The following is a 15335-nucleotide window of genomic DNA, read 5'->3' on the forward strand; positions in this document are numbered from 1 at the left end:
TGTTATTGATCTAACATTATTTACTTATAACACATTCTATAAGACATTTCCCCCCACATTACAACATGTTAACAAGCACTTTTTAAATCAACATTAAGGAATTGTTTTTTCTTGAACCAAGCACCAATATTTTGCTGAAAAGTTAGTTTTGTCTTATTTGAAGTGTACTGAGAGATTTGCACTAGAAACTAGACCACCTGGTTGTTTCTTACTTTTGGATCTCACTTCAAAATAACAATCCTTGACAGTTTTTCACACTTTTCTACATAATCATTTTGAAATTTAGTTGAACTCCAGGGGATAATTTCATACTCTGGACATTCTGTTTGCCATTCCAGGACCCAAACATGGCACCCATCCTCACCATTGGGAACTGTTCCACTAAATTCATGTTTTTTGACTTTGGAAAACAAGTTTAGAGGTTTGCGAAGTGTTTATCGGTGAGCTGCTCAATGAATTGGTCCATTCAGTCATGGGGGCCTCTGACAGGCGGCCATTTCTTTTAAACGTGTGGAAACGCCTTCATCAAACACACACTATAAGCCATTAGCATTCTGGTACCATGTTGCTGCTGCAGCAGAGAGGAAGAGCCTGAATGTTTGTCAGCAAATTTATGTTTTCTGACGATTTTTGGATGAAACCTGAACTTTTTATTCGGTTTGTCACTGCTGCCCCCTGCTGGTCAGATAGTGGTTTTGCTCTGAAGGCGGGAGGTCCAAACTGTGACTTGAACAGATTGTCAAATTAGGGAGATTAACTCAAATTTTGTAGGAAATAGGTAAAAATGTGTAAAATACCTTAAAATAAATGAATGTTTTACAGCTGAAAAATACTCTAACATGTAATCTAAGTACAATTTTGATCTCATTAAGAACAAAAATCCCCATTGAGAGATGTTTGTTTCTAACTGCTGCACTTATTTGTACCTACTGCTTTATCATCCTTTTCTTAAAACCTAGAGTTATCAGTTTATTTTAGATTATAACGGATTATTCTGACGATTAACCAATTAAACGGATAAAACCAGATTTTTTAATTTAACCATTTATGCCTTTTTATACAATATTAGAAATACATTAAAATATGCAAAAAACCAACAACTAATTCCCTTTTTTAAATAAGAACGTAAACATTAACTAAAATGCAATAACACAGCATTCCTTTAGTAAATGTGATTGGGGTAAAACTAAAACATATTTACAGACAAATGTGTTTTTCCAGCAAGTGGCTTTTTTTCAGTCTGAATATTCCAGTTAATGATTAATTGATTACTAAATTGGTTGACAATTATTTCAATAATCAATTCATGATGATTAATCCAATTAATCGTTTCAGCCTCGGTGTATTTTTGACACATCTTTATCAGAGCTGTGAATAAATGTGGCTGATTTAAATAAACTGAACAGATGAAGCAAAAAATAACTGAACAGATTATAAGGCAACAATCAAAATCACTCATGCAGTTTAGATATCATTTAATTACGTTAGGAATAGGAGAGAAAAACATTTCAATCCAAACAGAGGAGAAAAACGTCACAAAGCAGCACTTTAAAACACGGAACCAGCCTCTGACCCGTTTGGACCGGCCAGTAATCGTCCTTCTATACTTTCTTGGGAACATTTGTGATGATGGGTTTGGGGCGAGTCTTAAAGATCAGTTTCCGTTTGATGAGAGCCGACACCGAGTAGGACGTGGAGGAAGAGGAAGGTTCTTGCTGGTCCGTTTCCATGGTAACGTCACCGGCAGCATCAGTGTCCTGTGAGTGTCCGGAGTGTTTGGTGAGGACAGCGAAGGGTTTCTCCAGTTTGACCTGCTTCCCGTAGAGAATGTGATGTCCTACAACCAGCACCGGCACCCCCTGGTGGACAAAAGACGAACAGCACAGGAAGTTGAGAGACAAACGTAGAACTGTGGATGTTTTTCTTCTTTTCTGTCGAGTGAAAATGTTTGTAGGTTCTGTACACATTTCACAAGAGTAAAATTCAAGAACTTTTCAAGGTAAGTTTTCAAACTTTTCCAGCACCACCCCTTGGAAATAAAAACAATACATGTGAACTGAAAAGATAGTTTCAATTCACAATTGAAAAGTCCAAAAAACCCAAAAACATTTGTGGAAGGGAAGCAAAATATGTTTGAAAGACAATTAACTGATACTAAATTTAAAGAAAGTTACAAAAAAACACCTTTTTAACTGCTAAGATTTATGTCATTTAGTAAATAGGAATAATTTGATGTAAAACAAGATAAGTTTGCTCTTTATAAAGACAATTAAATGAAAATGGCATATATTTTTTTGTCCAGCTTTGGTTTAATTTTTGATCTGATGTTTTCCTCAAAGCAAATTTACTTTTTTTTTTAGTCTTTAGTCTCCCGTTAATAATCAATAAATTAGTAAATTTATCACTATTAATTGTTTCAGCCCAGTTAAAATGTGCATCTGATCTTGATTGTGAGTTTCAATGGGTGTGAAGGATCTCCACCTCCTTGGTGTAGAGCAGGTCTCCCATCACGTTACCCGCCAGCCCAGAGTTGCGTCTGGACATCATCTCTCCCTGCAGCTCCACCAGCAGCCACTCTGGAGGGCTGCTGCCGTCCACGCTGCCCCTGCAGGAGCACAAACACACGGCACGCTCTGGTTAAACAGGAAGTTCTGTCATTACTTCTGCAACTAAAACAGACCAAATTCTTCATAGAGAAAAACAGGAGAGAGGGGGAATGTTTACATGTTTATTTCTCATGAAAACCTCATAACATGATTTTATGATCCCAGTTTAACATTAAAAAGATTCATAAGAACAGAACAATATTTATATAGTGTCATACAAAAGTATTTGCACCATTCTTGTCATGTTACCACCACAATATCATTGTAATTTTCTGGGACTCTAAGCGATAGAACAATACAAAGTAGATTAGGTCTGTCACATAAAAATGAAATCTGGAGCAATTCAAGGGGTTTAAATACTTTCGCAAGGCGCTGCACGCACCCCAGTGCTAATCAGTTGTTGGAAAACATATAGAAAATAACAGCAAAATTACCAATGAACTAAAGAAAATGACGGTGTAAGCAGAAAATTAAAAATAAAATATTTAAAAAAAAAATATATATATATATATATGTGTGTGGGATATATATAAAGCATCCCACAATCGGGACTATTTTTAGTTCATAAAATAAAAAAAAATATAAACTTGTCTAATTCTATTTTTATTTGCTTCCTAATGAGATAGTTACAGAAGTTCTATTATTTATTAATATTAGTTATATTAATTTATAGATGAAAATAATGATATTTTGTGAATTTCATCTAACTTAGGAGATAAATAAGGTTTATAACATCACCTAATTAAAATTAAAATGCTTTCGCCTGCAGCTTATACATCGGAACGATATTTGAGGAGCACCAGTTAAAAAATATTTCGACAACTTTAGAGGGAAGTAAATAAACTTTCATGATTATTTTTATGACTCACAAATAAGCCCCGCTATCCATCTTTTAATACTTTTTTCAAATCTAAACCTGCTGCTGTTATTCTGGATCTTTTGGAAAATTATCCGCTAGAAATACGAAAACCTTCTGTGAAATAAAATGATAAATATCGCAGTTCTTACCGTATGAATATCTGAACCATCCTGCTGACAACCAACCAGCCGCAGCGTCTTTAAATCCGCATGAAAAGGTTCATTAGGATAAACCCGAAACGACTGAATCCGAACTGCTCTGTTTACATTCAGCTTCCCGCCAACCGGAAAGTGACGCGTGAAGGTTACGTCATGACGCACTTCCCCCTGGACTTCCTGCTCCGGGTCGTCGTCAACGTGGTTCCTGATGTTTTGAAACGTGCAGCGTTAAATCTAAGGTGAGTTTTTCTGACAATAAAGTAAAGTGAGAGTTTTAGAAAGTTTGTAACTGTTGTACTTGAGTTATGAGGCGTTTTCGTGCTTTTAAACGACACATCGCTTCAGGTGTCGTTAGCATTTGGAGCTAACTGTTATTTTTTTCTTCACGTTCTTTAGATTTAAACAGGATTTTACAGGAAACTGAGCGGCTTCATGATACATTTGTCCCATTAAAAGTTCTGATATCTAATAAGAGCAATAATATTAATAAAAAATTATAAATTCAGCTGACTTTTCATCGAATCCGTAAATAATAATACAATTTTAATTGCGGATTATTAATGGTATTATGACGGAATAACTAGTGTTTCTTAATGAGACGATCAAAGGTTTTATATGAAAATATATCATGTTCCTTCAAATGTTATTAAGATTTAAGGAATTATTGTTAGGCAGTTTAGGATTTAAACTTTTAAGAAAGTAATTGTCTATATTAGGAACTAAAAAGATGTCATTTAATTTTTGGTGGTTTAAATCGTTTTTTAATGATTAGATTTGATGTTTATTTTTAACTGATATCAGTTTAAAACTCTACACAAATGGGTTCAACTATCGGCAAATGGTTTTTTGGCCTTTATTTTTAGGAACTCTGCTTTAAAGTATATTCTCTGAGATACAGAGAAAATACTTAACAGCTTTAAGTATTAAAGCTATTAACTAATACCCAGTTAATAACCAGTTCTAAAGGGATTTAGAACTGGTTCTAAACCAGTTCTAAAGGAATTGGTTATTTAGTTTCTTCATATTTTTGTGTTTTTTTCTGTCCCAGATCCAAATGGGGGAATTTAAGGTGCACCGGGTCCGCTTCTTTGACTACATGCCCAGCGCCATCCGGTCCATGGCCTTCAACAGCCACACGGAGCGGCTGGCCGTGGCCCGAGCAGATGGCGCCGTGGAGATCTTTAACTTTGCCGACAACTACTTCCAGGAGAAGGTAAAGGATCAAACCTGTGGTTAGTTGGAACGTTTCCACCGTCTCCTCTTCAGCTGAACAGATTCCCGGATCTGTTGATGTTCAGGTCATCGCCGGGCGGGACGGGCGGTCCATCGAGGCGCTTTGCTGGGTCGGCTGTCGTTTGTTCAGCGCCGGTTTGGACGGGGAGATCACAGAGTATGACCTGGAGAACCTGAGGCCCCGCTACAGCATCGAGGCCTACGGAGGACCAATCTGGACAATCAGCGGCAACAGCGAGGGGACGCTGCTGGCGGTGCGTAAATCAATTCATCGCATGATAAATTAAAACAAACTGAATAATTTCCATTTGCATTATTTATTGTTTTTCTCTTTCTACCAAAAACTGGATGACAAAAGTCTTCAATCTGGTGTTTTGTTGTAAACTGGCCCCTCTTTTTGAAGGACAATTTTGCTTACAGAGACTTCATAATTTATTTTATTTGTTGTTTCTGTTGTTAATTTTGGATATTTCCTATTCTCTGAAATAAGTTACCTTTCCAGATTAGACCGGCCTGCAGTCTGGGTCATTTTAAAAACACTTTTTAAAACTTATTTTTATATGTTGACATTTAATTGAGGCCTGATACTGAAACTTTTCTGTTGTGATGTTTTAGTTTCATTCTGTGTTCATTCTACTGAGTTAATGTCTTTGTACAGCAGTTTTAAGATGTTTTTAAAAGTGCTATTTAAATAAATTTGATACTGACATTTTAAAATGTTGACTGTTCATTAGAATTTAAAGTTTATTGATCTGTGAGAATGTGGCCTTGCATTATTATGCCATTACGGTTATATTTCTTGAAAAATGGTCTCTAAACAACAATATAATTCTTTATCATAAAAACTTCTGGGACAGTTTATCGTCCAGAAAAATGTGTTATTGTGACAGACCTGGTCCCAGTTAGATTTAAGTTGTGTTTTGGGTCTGACTGATCCAGCTCTGTTTTCTCTGACAGGCTGGCTGTGAAGACGGGACTGTGAAGATGTTTGAGGTCCTGGAGGACAGGATTCAGTTTCAGAGGAACCTGAGCAGACAGAAAGGTGAGTCTCCCACCACTCACACTTTAATCTGCACAGTAACAAATTACACACTTTCTTTCTTTGTAAAGACTTAGAAAGAAAAACAGTGATGCAAAACACTGCAGAAAGAAAGTCCATCTCTGAATGGCTAGAAAAATACAATTTGTAGTGGTTTAGTCAAAGTTAAATTTATTGAATTGCTTGATTAGTTTAAATATTTCCTGCTATGTAGAACACTATAACAAGACAGTAATAAATTATGTTATGTAATAGTGAATAGTCCTGTCGTAGTGAGTCATAAATTAATTAATTGCATGATAAATTAAAACTAACTCACTAGAGTCACAGTTTGATCGATCAGAAAAATCAGATACATTTTTAATCTTTCAGGTCGGATCATATCGCTGTCCTGGCATCCGTCTGGAGCTCAGATAGCAGCAGGAATGATGGACATGATTCGGATCTTTGACTCGGAAACAGGTGACTTCATCCTGAAACGATCCATACAGAAAGTCTGCTCAGTTTTTTTGTTCTCGGTCCGTTATTTCCTCCTGTTTGGTTCTGACTGCAGGCCACGCCACTCACAGGCTGCTGGTGGACCGAGGCGTTGGAGCCTCAAAGAGCCGGGAGGTGGTGGTCTGGAGCGTCGCCTGTCTGAACGACCACACCATCATCAGCGGCGATTCTGCAGGAAAGGTCCAGATCTGGGACGGGTTGACTGGAACTCTGATCAGAACCCATCTGGTCACCAAATGGGATGTCCTGGTTCTGGCCGTTTCACAGGTAGCAAACCCAAGACAAGTAAAGCATGTTGGATTTGGATGTTAGCAAATATTTAGAACGGCGTTTTAGGACCATAGAAAATAGAAAAAAAAGTTAATTTCCAACAAAAAAACTCACAAATTTAGAGATCATTCTTAAGACAATTTCTGAGTTTGAAAAGTCAAACATTTTCTAGAAGAAATCTAAAAAATTTCTGAATTTTAAAAGTTCAAAATTTGCCAGAAAAACTCAGAAATTTTTAGATTAATGTTAGAAATTTTCTAGAAAAAACTGAGTTTGAAAATCCTAAAATATGCTTGAAAAAAATCACATTTTGGGATTAATCTCAGTATTTTTCTAGAAAAAGCAAAAACATTTTTGAGTTTGAAAAGCCCAAATTTTTCTAGAAAAACACTAAAATTTTGAGGCTAATGTCAGTCAATTTGCTGGAAAAAAACTAAAAGATTTTTTTAGATCAATCTCAGAAATTTTCTAAAAAAAAAATAAATAAAAAAATAACGTAGAAGTTTCTGTGTTTGAAAAGTCTAAAATCTGCCGGAAAAGAACTCAGAACATTTTTAGATTAATCTCAGTTATTTTCTAGAAAACAACACACAGCATTTTGGGAGATGTAGTCAGAGGAAAGTCTTAACCTCTTAACCTCTGTTTGTGGAATCAAGTAACTCTCACTCTTTGGTTACCTAGCAACGACTCACTTACCCACTCTTTGGTTACCTAGCAACGAACTGTTGAGTAACTTTCCCAGCAGCAGCTTCAGGTTCTGCCACTGTGCTTAATAACTGCTTAAAAAAAAACCGGTATGAAGTTAAAACTGTGGATAAAAGAGGAAAGGTCACGCCACCAGTTTGGCAATAATTCAAATATTTAAAACAAAAAACTAATTAATAATTATCAGATTATTATAATTATTGACTAGTATCATAATTAGTATTGTGATATGTTTTTCAACCATATTGTCCAGACATAAGATTCACTGACTCAGCATAGAGTAATGTTAATCAATAGTTGTTTTTATATTCTTCATTTCTGTTTTTACAAGCCAAAACCGGATAGAAACAGAAGAAGAAGAGCAAATGTTGAATGTGAACTGATTATTTATTTATTAACTGAAGTCATATCTACAGTTCTGTATTTATTTAATTTGTCAGAAGGAATGTAAGTATCAATATCCGAAGAAAAAAAAATAAAGAAATGGTGTGTTTGGCAGGATGAGAGCAGTGTGATCGCTGGGACGTCTGAAGGAACCATTGTCCAGTTCCAGTTCATCTCCTCCACTGTGGGACAGCAGGACAAGCTCTGGGTCCGGACCAGAACCTTTAAGAACCACTCGCACGATGTTAGGGCGCTGGTTCACACCGACTCGGCCGTGATTTCTGGAGGTCAGAGTTGATTGGCTGCTACATCGGAGTGTCATATTTACTTTGCATTGAGGTTTTTGTCTCACTTGTTCAACTATGTCTTCAGATGAAGCCTTCATCTTTTGGAAAATAAAATAAAAAATATTTTTAAAGCTTTAAGATGAACTGATTGGTTCGTTTCAGGTATGGACACCCAGTTGGTGGTGAGACCCCTGCTGGACAAAGTGGAGAAGAACACCCAGGAGTCTGCGCTTCGTAAAATTGCTTTCCCACACGTGAGTCCAGGAAGAGAAAATCTTACTGTGTATGAGAGGAAGTAATACACAGAAATAAAAAAAAACAATCCCTCAGAGGCAGCGACATCATCTGTCAGCAAAGAGAGACACAGATGATGTTGAATGACAAATAAGAGGATGTTTTCAGAAACATGTTGAACAATTGGATACCTGCAGGAACATTTATGAGCATAAATCTATCCTCATGAAAGAAATTGGACTCTCTTTTTTTTATTTTTATGATATTTTGTGGTTTTAGAAGACTTCATGTAGCGTCTTGCGGTCAGCTTCCTGGATGAACTCACTCGGACAGCTCGACTTGGCCTTGATTTCAGTTTAGGTTTATTTAAATCCCTTAGCACAGCTTCTTTCTGAGTGGATTTCGCCACTTTTTTTTTCCTCAAGCGTCAGGAGCGCAACAAGCTGAATATTTAATGCTTAAACATGAAAAAAAACTGGTTTAAACTCCTAAGTAATGATATTTAATCACGTGATGCTGAGATATTCTAATTTAATACTTCATCAGAAACTGCATTTTTATGGTATTTAAAAAAAACAGCTTAAAATTTATTATTATTTTTTTCATTTGTGCTGATGTTAAATATCCATATGTACAAATATGTAAACAGAAAACTGACATTTTTACATCATGTCTTCATGTTTTCACATGACTGCGTAGTATAAATGCTGTCAGTTGGAAATAACCTGCATCCTCTCTGTTCTAGAGAAACCTTGTTAGTTGTGCAAAGAAAGCTGGACTTCTGCTCTTCCAGTTCCCGGATCATTTGGAGCTGTGGAGGCTTGGAGAGAGCGACAGAAATGGTGAGGAAAACGCATTAAACCAAATCATAAAGTAATAAAACACTGCAATGCAACACTGTTCACTCAGTGGACATTAAATGCCAAACTTAAACCCATATTTCTTTAGTTTTTAAATATTTCTTTGATGGCATTTTATTTTGAAGAGTTTTTATGTCTTCAGAAACAGGTTCACAGTGGATAAATTTAGCTCAAAAGGTGCAGATATTTAGTTTCATTAATGTCAAACAAACGACTTAAGTGTAACTAAACATGATATAAAAACATAAATTACACCAAAGTGGGCGGAGCCAAGATACATTGATGGGCGTGGCCAAGACTGGGGATGACAATAGGGAGTTAATTAGGGGTGTGGTCAGGACGAGGACGGCCCATTTAATTACTTTATTGATACACTTAATGACTTTTCTTTTCTCTAGAGACTTTATTTTTTAAAAAGTGACAAATCTAGCAACTTTCTTCTGTGTTATTAGAGACGTTTCCAGTGAAAACACGTGAAGCACCAGTCGCTCTGCACTGACCTTCCTGACTGAGTGACCGGCGAGTTCTGCCTCTCAGAAAATAACTGAAACTGAAACCGAAGGATTTTGCTCTTCATCTGCCTCCAAACAAACTCTGTTGTTGTTTGTCTGAAACATCAGACTTGAACCTTAAACTTGAACATATTAACTGACATCTAGTGGCCAAGTTGGAGATAACTATTACAGCTACTGTAAATAATGTTGTAATTAGGAAAAGTTACCTAATTTTAAGTATTTTAATGCCTAAAAATCTGAATTTTTAGTTATTAGTATCATATTTTTATATTTGTTTATCCTTAAAATGATTACAGCTCTTTACCGTGTGTTGATAGGAACACCTGGAGAGAGTCTACCTGTGAAGAGGAAACCAGAGAAACTGATCCAGCTGAAGACAAAGGTAGGCAAAGGACAGTTGTGTTTCCACGGTAACCATCTGGGCTCCACATGTTGAAATGGTTTGACTGGTTCCAGTAAACCATTGAGTAAAATCTCAATGATTTTATTCTGAAGGAAAACATTCAGGGTGTTTTATTTGGTTGATCATTTTAAAAGCAGGAAAAGCATGACATCATCATGTTAGCCAAATATTTTAGGATGAATAAATTTATTTAATCAGTTTCAATTTCACAGTAGGGCTGGGGGATAAATCAATCTTTTTGATTAATCGGATTAGTGATTTTTGAATATTTAATTTTTTAAAAATCTGGATTTTTACACCATTGGACCATTTGGGTTTCCTTAGTTCAGAGTGATGTCACCACGCCCAGAGCCGCCATCTTGTTTGACTAGTGTGTCTTATTGACTTCAGGTCAACTTTACCACAAAATATAACTACAATTTTTGTTTTATAATCTGTACTAATTTCCTTAAAAATTTCTTTTGTTTTTTACTTTTTGCCTTTTTTACAAAACAGGAAAACATGAGTAGAGACTGGTTCAGTAAATTGGAATATTGGATTTAAGTGTTTTTTTCTTTCTGCTCCAAAAGTAATTAAATGATTTCAGACAGAAACAGAAACTGACCGTTCTAACTGCTGAAAAAACAACAACTGGGCCCTGGTTTGTGGTGACTGGTTTTGGTTCTGTTGGAGTTTTCTCTGTGTGAAACGTCACAAGTTACCAAACTTGAACTGATTGTTGTGTTTGCTGCCCCCTGCAGGGCGAGGACCATATCTGCTGCAGCGCGTTGTCTCCGTGTGGAAGCTGGTTATCTTACGCCACCGTCGCCGCCGTTCGTCTCTACAGGCTGCAGATCAGCAGCAACAACATCAGCATCCAGAAGGTGAGGAAACACATTTTCATCATCAAAAAGCCAAACAGAGAGCAGGATTTCTTTATTTAAGCTTTCAGATTTGGACATTTATAATGGAGTACAGATTTTAACCATGAAATTTAACTGAACAGAAAGACTGAAAATATTTTATATGGAGAAAACTGTTAAACCTACAGTAATACTTCTTATAATTCCTCAAAGCAGACACCTGTGGCTACGTCTTGATGCATAAATGATTTCTGTAGAGGGAAATTTCTAAAAACAGAGGTTTGTTTGTGAAAAACCAGTAAAAGTTGAATAACGTCAGCCACCAGAGGGCGCACTCTGTAGCAGCTGAAGAATGATTACATTGTAAAATATTGCACGAAACTTAAATCTCAATTTTAGCAGAACTGGCAACAAGCTGCTTCACTTGAAGTTCGGTAAAAGCCTTATGACCTGTTTAACCACTGAATGGAGTTTATAGCTTACAGTATATAGCTTTCAAAGAGAGTAAAGGTTTTGTCAAATTTTGAAAAATTCTTGAGATTTTCAATGTATTTCAATAAAGCAAAAACTGTCAGAAAAATACATCTTTTAATTAAAAAGCATACAGAGTATTAATAGCAAAAGTCACAGCTGTAATGAGCGGAGTATTTTGATTTCTTATTTCTCTGAACTAGAAATTATTTCAGCTGTTTTATGGTCTTAACTGGAATCATCCTGCAGCATGTAGAAACATTTCAGAGACTCGTCTCTCGTTTTATGGTCTCGTCCTCCATGCAGGTGTCCAAGCTGCCCAGGGAGCTGAAGTCGGTGCATCAGCTCTGCTTCTCCTCGGACTCCTGCAGGCTGTTCGCCTCTTCCAGCTTCTCCTCCGTCGTCGTCGTCGCTCTCGACCAGACGGACTGTAAATACCTTCACACCCTCAAACACAAGTCTGGTGAGTTTCGCTGGAGGTTTGTTTGGATTGCTGCTCAGAGGCAGACGATGATGTCACGGCGTCGGAAACTTCTGATTGGTTAACTACTGAGGCAATGCTGCAAATCAACAAAGAAGAAAATAAACATTTTATTGCCTACAATGCAGTAACATAACATTCATTTAATTATTTTATACAAGGTGAATCTAAAACTGGCATTTAAGGAGTTTGGGGTAAAATGTAATTACAAATAAAAGCATTTTCATCTTAAATACAAAATCTATACAGTTTGGGTTTAATAACTTCTCTGAATACGTTGTTTTTTCAGCAATTTACCTTTTTTGAGTCTACAGTTAACAATTAACAATCGATTAGTTGACGCTTATTTGAGTAATGTTTTAGTCATGATTAATCGTTTCAGGTCCAATACAGTATTGAACAAATACTAATATTTGGATTAACTAATTACTAATTGGATAGGAAACGTTGCTCAATAGGGGATTTTGCTTTATTTTTTACAGAATTTGAACTAAGGGAAGCTAAAACTGTCACTTGAGGAGTTCTGGGTAAAACATATTTACAGACAAAGTTGTTTTGTTATCATAAATGCAAAATGTATTTATGTTTTATACAGTTTCAACTTAATTACTGCTCTAAAGGTGTTCTTTCAGAAACTGACCCGTTTTTGAGTCTCTATGTTCCAGTTAACGATTAATTAATTACCAAATTAGCTGATGATTATTTCAATAATTGATTAATCGGGATTAATCGTTTCCGCCTTAATACAATATAGAACTAATCTGTTGACAAATTTTTGTGTTAACCAATTGAATCACAGCCAGGCGAAGCTAAAACTGCCACTAGAGGAGTTCTGGGTGAAACATTTTTACGGACAACAAACGTTTTTTTTTTTTATTTTAAATGCAAAATGTATATATTTACTGTACAGTTTTATACAGTTTGGGCTTAATTACTAAACACTAAACCTAGTGTTTAGTTCTCTTTTTTTAAAAATCCAGTTAATGGTCAGTTGATTACTAAATTAGTTGACGATTATTTGAATAATCAATTAATCACAATTATTCCGATTAATTGTTTCAGCCCTAATAAGCTGTCGTTTGGAGGTGAAACCTTGCAGAAAGGTTTAATTTAGTCACTTTTTGAACTATTTCTATTAAATGTTCCCTGATTCTTAATCTGTTTTGTGTTTCCAGGCTCCAGACAGCCTATCCACATCCTGTCTCCCAGTGAAGACGGTCAGTGGCTCGCCACGGCGAACACAGACTGCGAGATCCACGTCTTCAACCTTCGAAAGATGAAGGTGAGCTCAGATGTTTGCTTTTGTTTGGACATCATGGAGCAGAACAGCGACAGGAAACAGAATCTGTTTGTGGTTTTCAGCTGCACTGCTCGGTCCCGGCCTACAGCTCCTGCCCCACTGCCGTCTCCATCCACCCAACCACCGGCAACCTCGTCTCCGTTCACGCCGACCAGCAGGTGGGCGCCTTGGCGACGTTTCTGTTTCACCTAGAGGATCGAACCTGCTAAGTTTGTGTCGTTGTTTTGCAGATCTTTGAGTTCTCCCTGAAGCAGAAGGAGTACAGCGAGTGGAGCCGTCAGCTGCAGAGGCAAGGCCTGCATCCGCTGTGGCTGCAGCGCGACACGCCGGTCACCAGCATCGCCTTCAACCCCAACAACCCGGCGCACATCATGCTGCACGACGTGTTCATGTTCTGCATCATCGACCAGAGTCTGGTACGCAAAGCCACCTGGTCACAATTCTTCAGCATTTGGTCAGCTGGTTTTACCACTCTATGTGGTGTACAATGGCTGCTGGAAATCACAAGTATTTTCTTGTTGACTTAGCCTCCAGAAACCACTTACTGGATTCTTGTTGATTGTCCAGGAGGCACAACTACTGCTTTTCAAAGACGCATGGTTGTATAATTGCTCATCTGTTAACAGCTATTTTCATGTCTGAGTGTAAACGTTGAGTTGGGGCGTGGCCAGCTGCAGCTTATTTGTATTTAAAATAGCAAGATGAACTAAAACAGCTAAAATCTCATTATCTAGGAATTTTTGTGCACAAAAAAAAGGTAATGAAAATGTTTTGTGTAACTAGACCTTTTCCAGCCTGTTCAGGGTACCATCATTGGTCACCTTACTGTTTTATCTGCACAGCCTCTTCCTGAAGCGAAGACGAAGTTCTATAATCAAATGATCCTCCGGAGTCTTCCTGAGCCACAAAGGCTCAGAGAAAGCCACGCCTTCAAGACCTGCAAGAACTTCCAGGTAAAACCTCCACGCTCTGAATGTGCAGGTTTGGAATTGACCATGTGTGAAGCTCAGCAGTTTGGGCTGAAAATGTTCAAATTAAAAACTTTTTGCTGCAAAATAATCAGAAAACTGCAACTGCATATTAGGGCCATTGTAGATAGAAAAAGGTGAACATTTCTGGGTTTGGAAAGTCTACGATTTGACAGAAAAAGATCAGAAATTTCGAAATTAATCTAAGAAATTTCTAGATAAAACGTGGAAATTTAAAGTTTGAAAAGTAAAAACATTTTTGAGGTTAATTTCAGAAATTAATAGATTTTATTTATAATGCCCTTTATATCTATAGGGCAAAACCCAAAAAAATTTCAATTTCAATTTTCTGGATTATATAAAAATCCTGAAAATTTCAGAATTTATCAATTTTGTCAATGTGATTAGATTAGACAAAATTTTCTAGAAGAAACTTCAATTTTGAGTTTAATCTGAGACATTTTCAAGAAAAAACTTAACAGTTGAAATTGTTAAAAAAAAGTCTAACATTTTTTAGTTTTTAAAGTTTTTCAAGTAAATGATTAACTTGAATTTTAAAAAGTTTTTTGTAGAAACTTTTACTGATGAGCCTCAAAATTTGAGTTTTTTCCAGAAAATTTTCTACTTTTCAAACTCTAATTTTATAGTTTTTCCAGAAAATTTCTGAGATTTCTGGCAGAAAATTACTTTTTTTCTGTCTGCGATGCCCCTAACACGATGTGGTAGAAGACAAGTCATAAATATTGTAAAACATTTGCATCAGTTCACAAACCTTTTCCACAGATTGAACGTTATTGCTTTGTCCCACAGCACCTGCTGTCTGTGAACCTGCTGGAGGATCTGTCTCTGGTTGTGGTGGAGCGCCCCCTGGTGGACATCGTGGCTCAGCTCCCCGCTCCTGTCCGGCAGAAAAAGTTTGCCACCTAAACAGCGATCAAGTCCTCATGATCACAGTAATCTCTCCAGTTTGTTGGAGATGTTTTGATAAAGTGAAAACTGAGAACCAGCCGTCTGTGTGTGCATTAATGTATCTGCGTACGGTGGCTTAGAAGGGTCAAAACATGCAAAAACCTCCATTCTAAAACTAAAGAATGGAGTGGATAACTTATAAAAATCTCAATAATTGCTGTAGATTGAATTTCTTTTGATACATAACTGGTTGCTGTCACTTAAGCTCAACTGTTAATTTAATTCATTTTTAAAAGAAGAGGGAAAGAGTTAG

General features: G+C 36.7%; 2 protein-coding genes across 3 annotated transcripts; one reads left to right on the forward strand and one right to left on the reverse strand.

The window, feature by feature from the left end:
- Positions 1–1458: 1458 nt before the first annotated feature.
- chtf8 (CTF8, chromosome transmission fidelity factor 8 homolog (S. cerevisiae)) lies at positions 1459–3751 on the reverse strand. The gene is made up of 3 exons (XM_028030357.1): positions 3615–3751; positions 2482–2605; positions 1459–1859 (listed from the first exon to the last, which is right to left on the reverse strand). The coding sequence occupies exons 1-3, from the start codon at positions 3632–3634 to the stop codon at positions 1602–1604; spliced, it is 402 nt and encodes a 133-aa protein (XP_027886158.1). The 5' UTR covers positions 3635–3751; the 3' UTR covers positions 1459–1601.
- Positions 3751–15119, forward strand: utp4 (UTP4 small subunit processome component). 2 transcript variants are annotated; one of them, XM_028030339.1, is made up of 18 exons: positions 3751–3862; positions 4672–4836; positions 4922–5110; positions 5814–5898; positions 6268–6357; positions 6449–6660; positions 7868–8039; positions 8202–8293; positions 9019–9115; positions 9586–9606; positions 9966–10030; positions 10792–10914; positions 11671–11827; positions 13021–13127; positions 13208–13303; positions 13376–13561; positions 13988–14098; positions 14924–15116. In XM_028030339.1, exons 2-18 carry the CDS (start codon positions 4678–4680, stop codon positions 15038–15040), a joined length of 2079 nt encoding a protein of 692 aa, XP_027886140.1. In that variant the 5' UTR covers positions 3751–3862; positions 4672–4677; the 3' UTR covers positions 15041–15116. The 2 variants fall into 2 exon arrangements, with proteins under 2 accessions (XP_027886140.1, XP_027886146.1); XM_028030345.1 differs by lacking the exons at positions 3751–3862; positions 9586–9606 and having other exon boundaries at positions 14924–15119.
- The last annotated feature ends 216 nt before the right edge of the window (positions 15120–15335 follow it).

The sequence above is a fragment of the Xiphophorus couchianus genome, chromosome 2 (assembly GCF_001444195.1).
Source record: "Xiphophorus couchianus chromosome 2, X_couchianus-1.0, whole genome shotgun sequence".
NCBI classification, from domain to species: Eukaryota; Metazoa; Chordata; class Actinopteri; order Cyprinodontiformes; family Poeciliidae; genus Xiphophorus; species Xiphophorus couchianus.

Bases quoted from the DNA above. Each gene is read 5' to 3' on its own strand.
- chtf8 (XM_028030357.1), bottom strand. From the start codon at position 3,634: ATGGTTCAGATATTCATACG. The intron at 2,606-3,614 runs GTAAGAACTGCG...GTGCTCCTGCAG, and splicing joins ATGGTTCAGATATTCATACG to GGGCAGCGTGGACGGCAGCA. The intron at 1,860-2,481 runs GTGGAGATCCTT...TTTGTCCACCAG, and splicing joins ACCTGCTCTACACCAAGGAG to GGGGTGCCGGTGCTGGTTGT.
- utp4 (XM_028030339.1), top strand. From the start codon at position 4,678: ATGGGGGAATTTAAGGTGCACCGGGTCCGCTTCTTTGACTACATGCCC. The intron at 9,116-9,585 runs GTGAGGAAAACG...CTGTGTTATTAG, and splicing joins TGGAGAGAGCGACAGAAATG to AGACGTTTCCAGTGAAAACA. The intron at 13,562-13,987 runs GTACGCAAAGCC...TTATCTGCACAG, and splicing joins GCATCATCGACCAGAGTCTG to CCTCTTCCTGAAGCGAAGAC.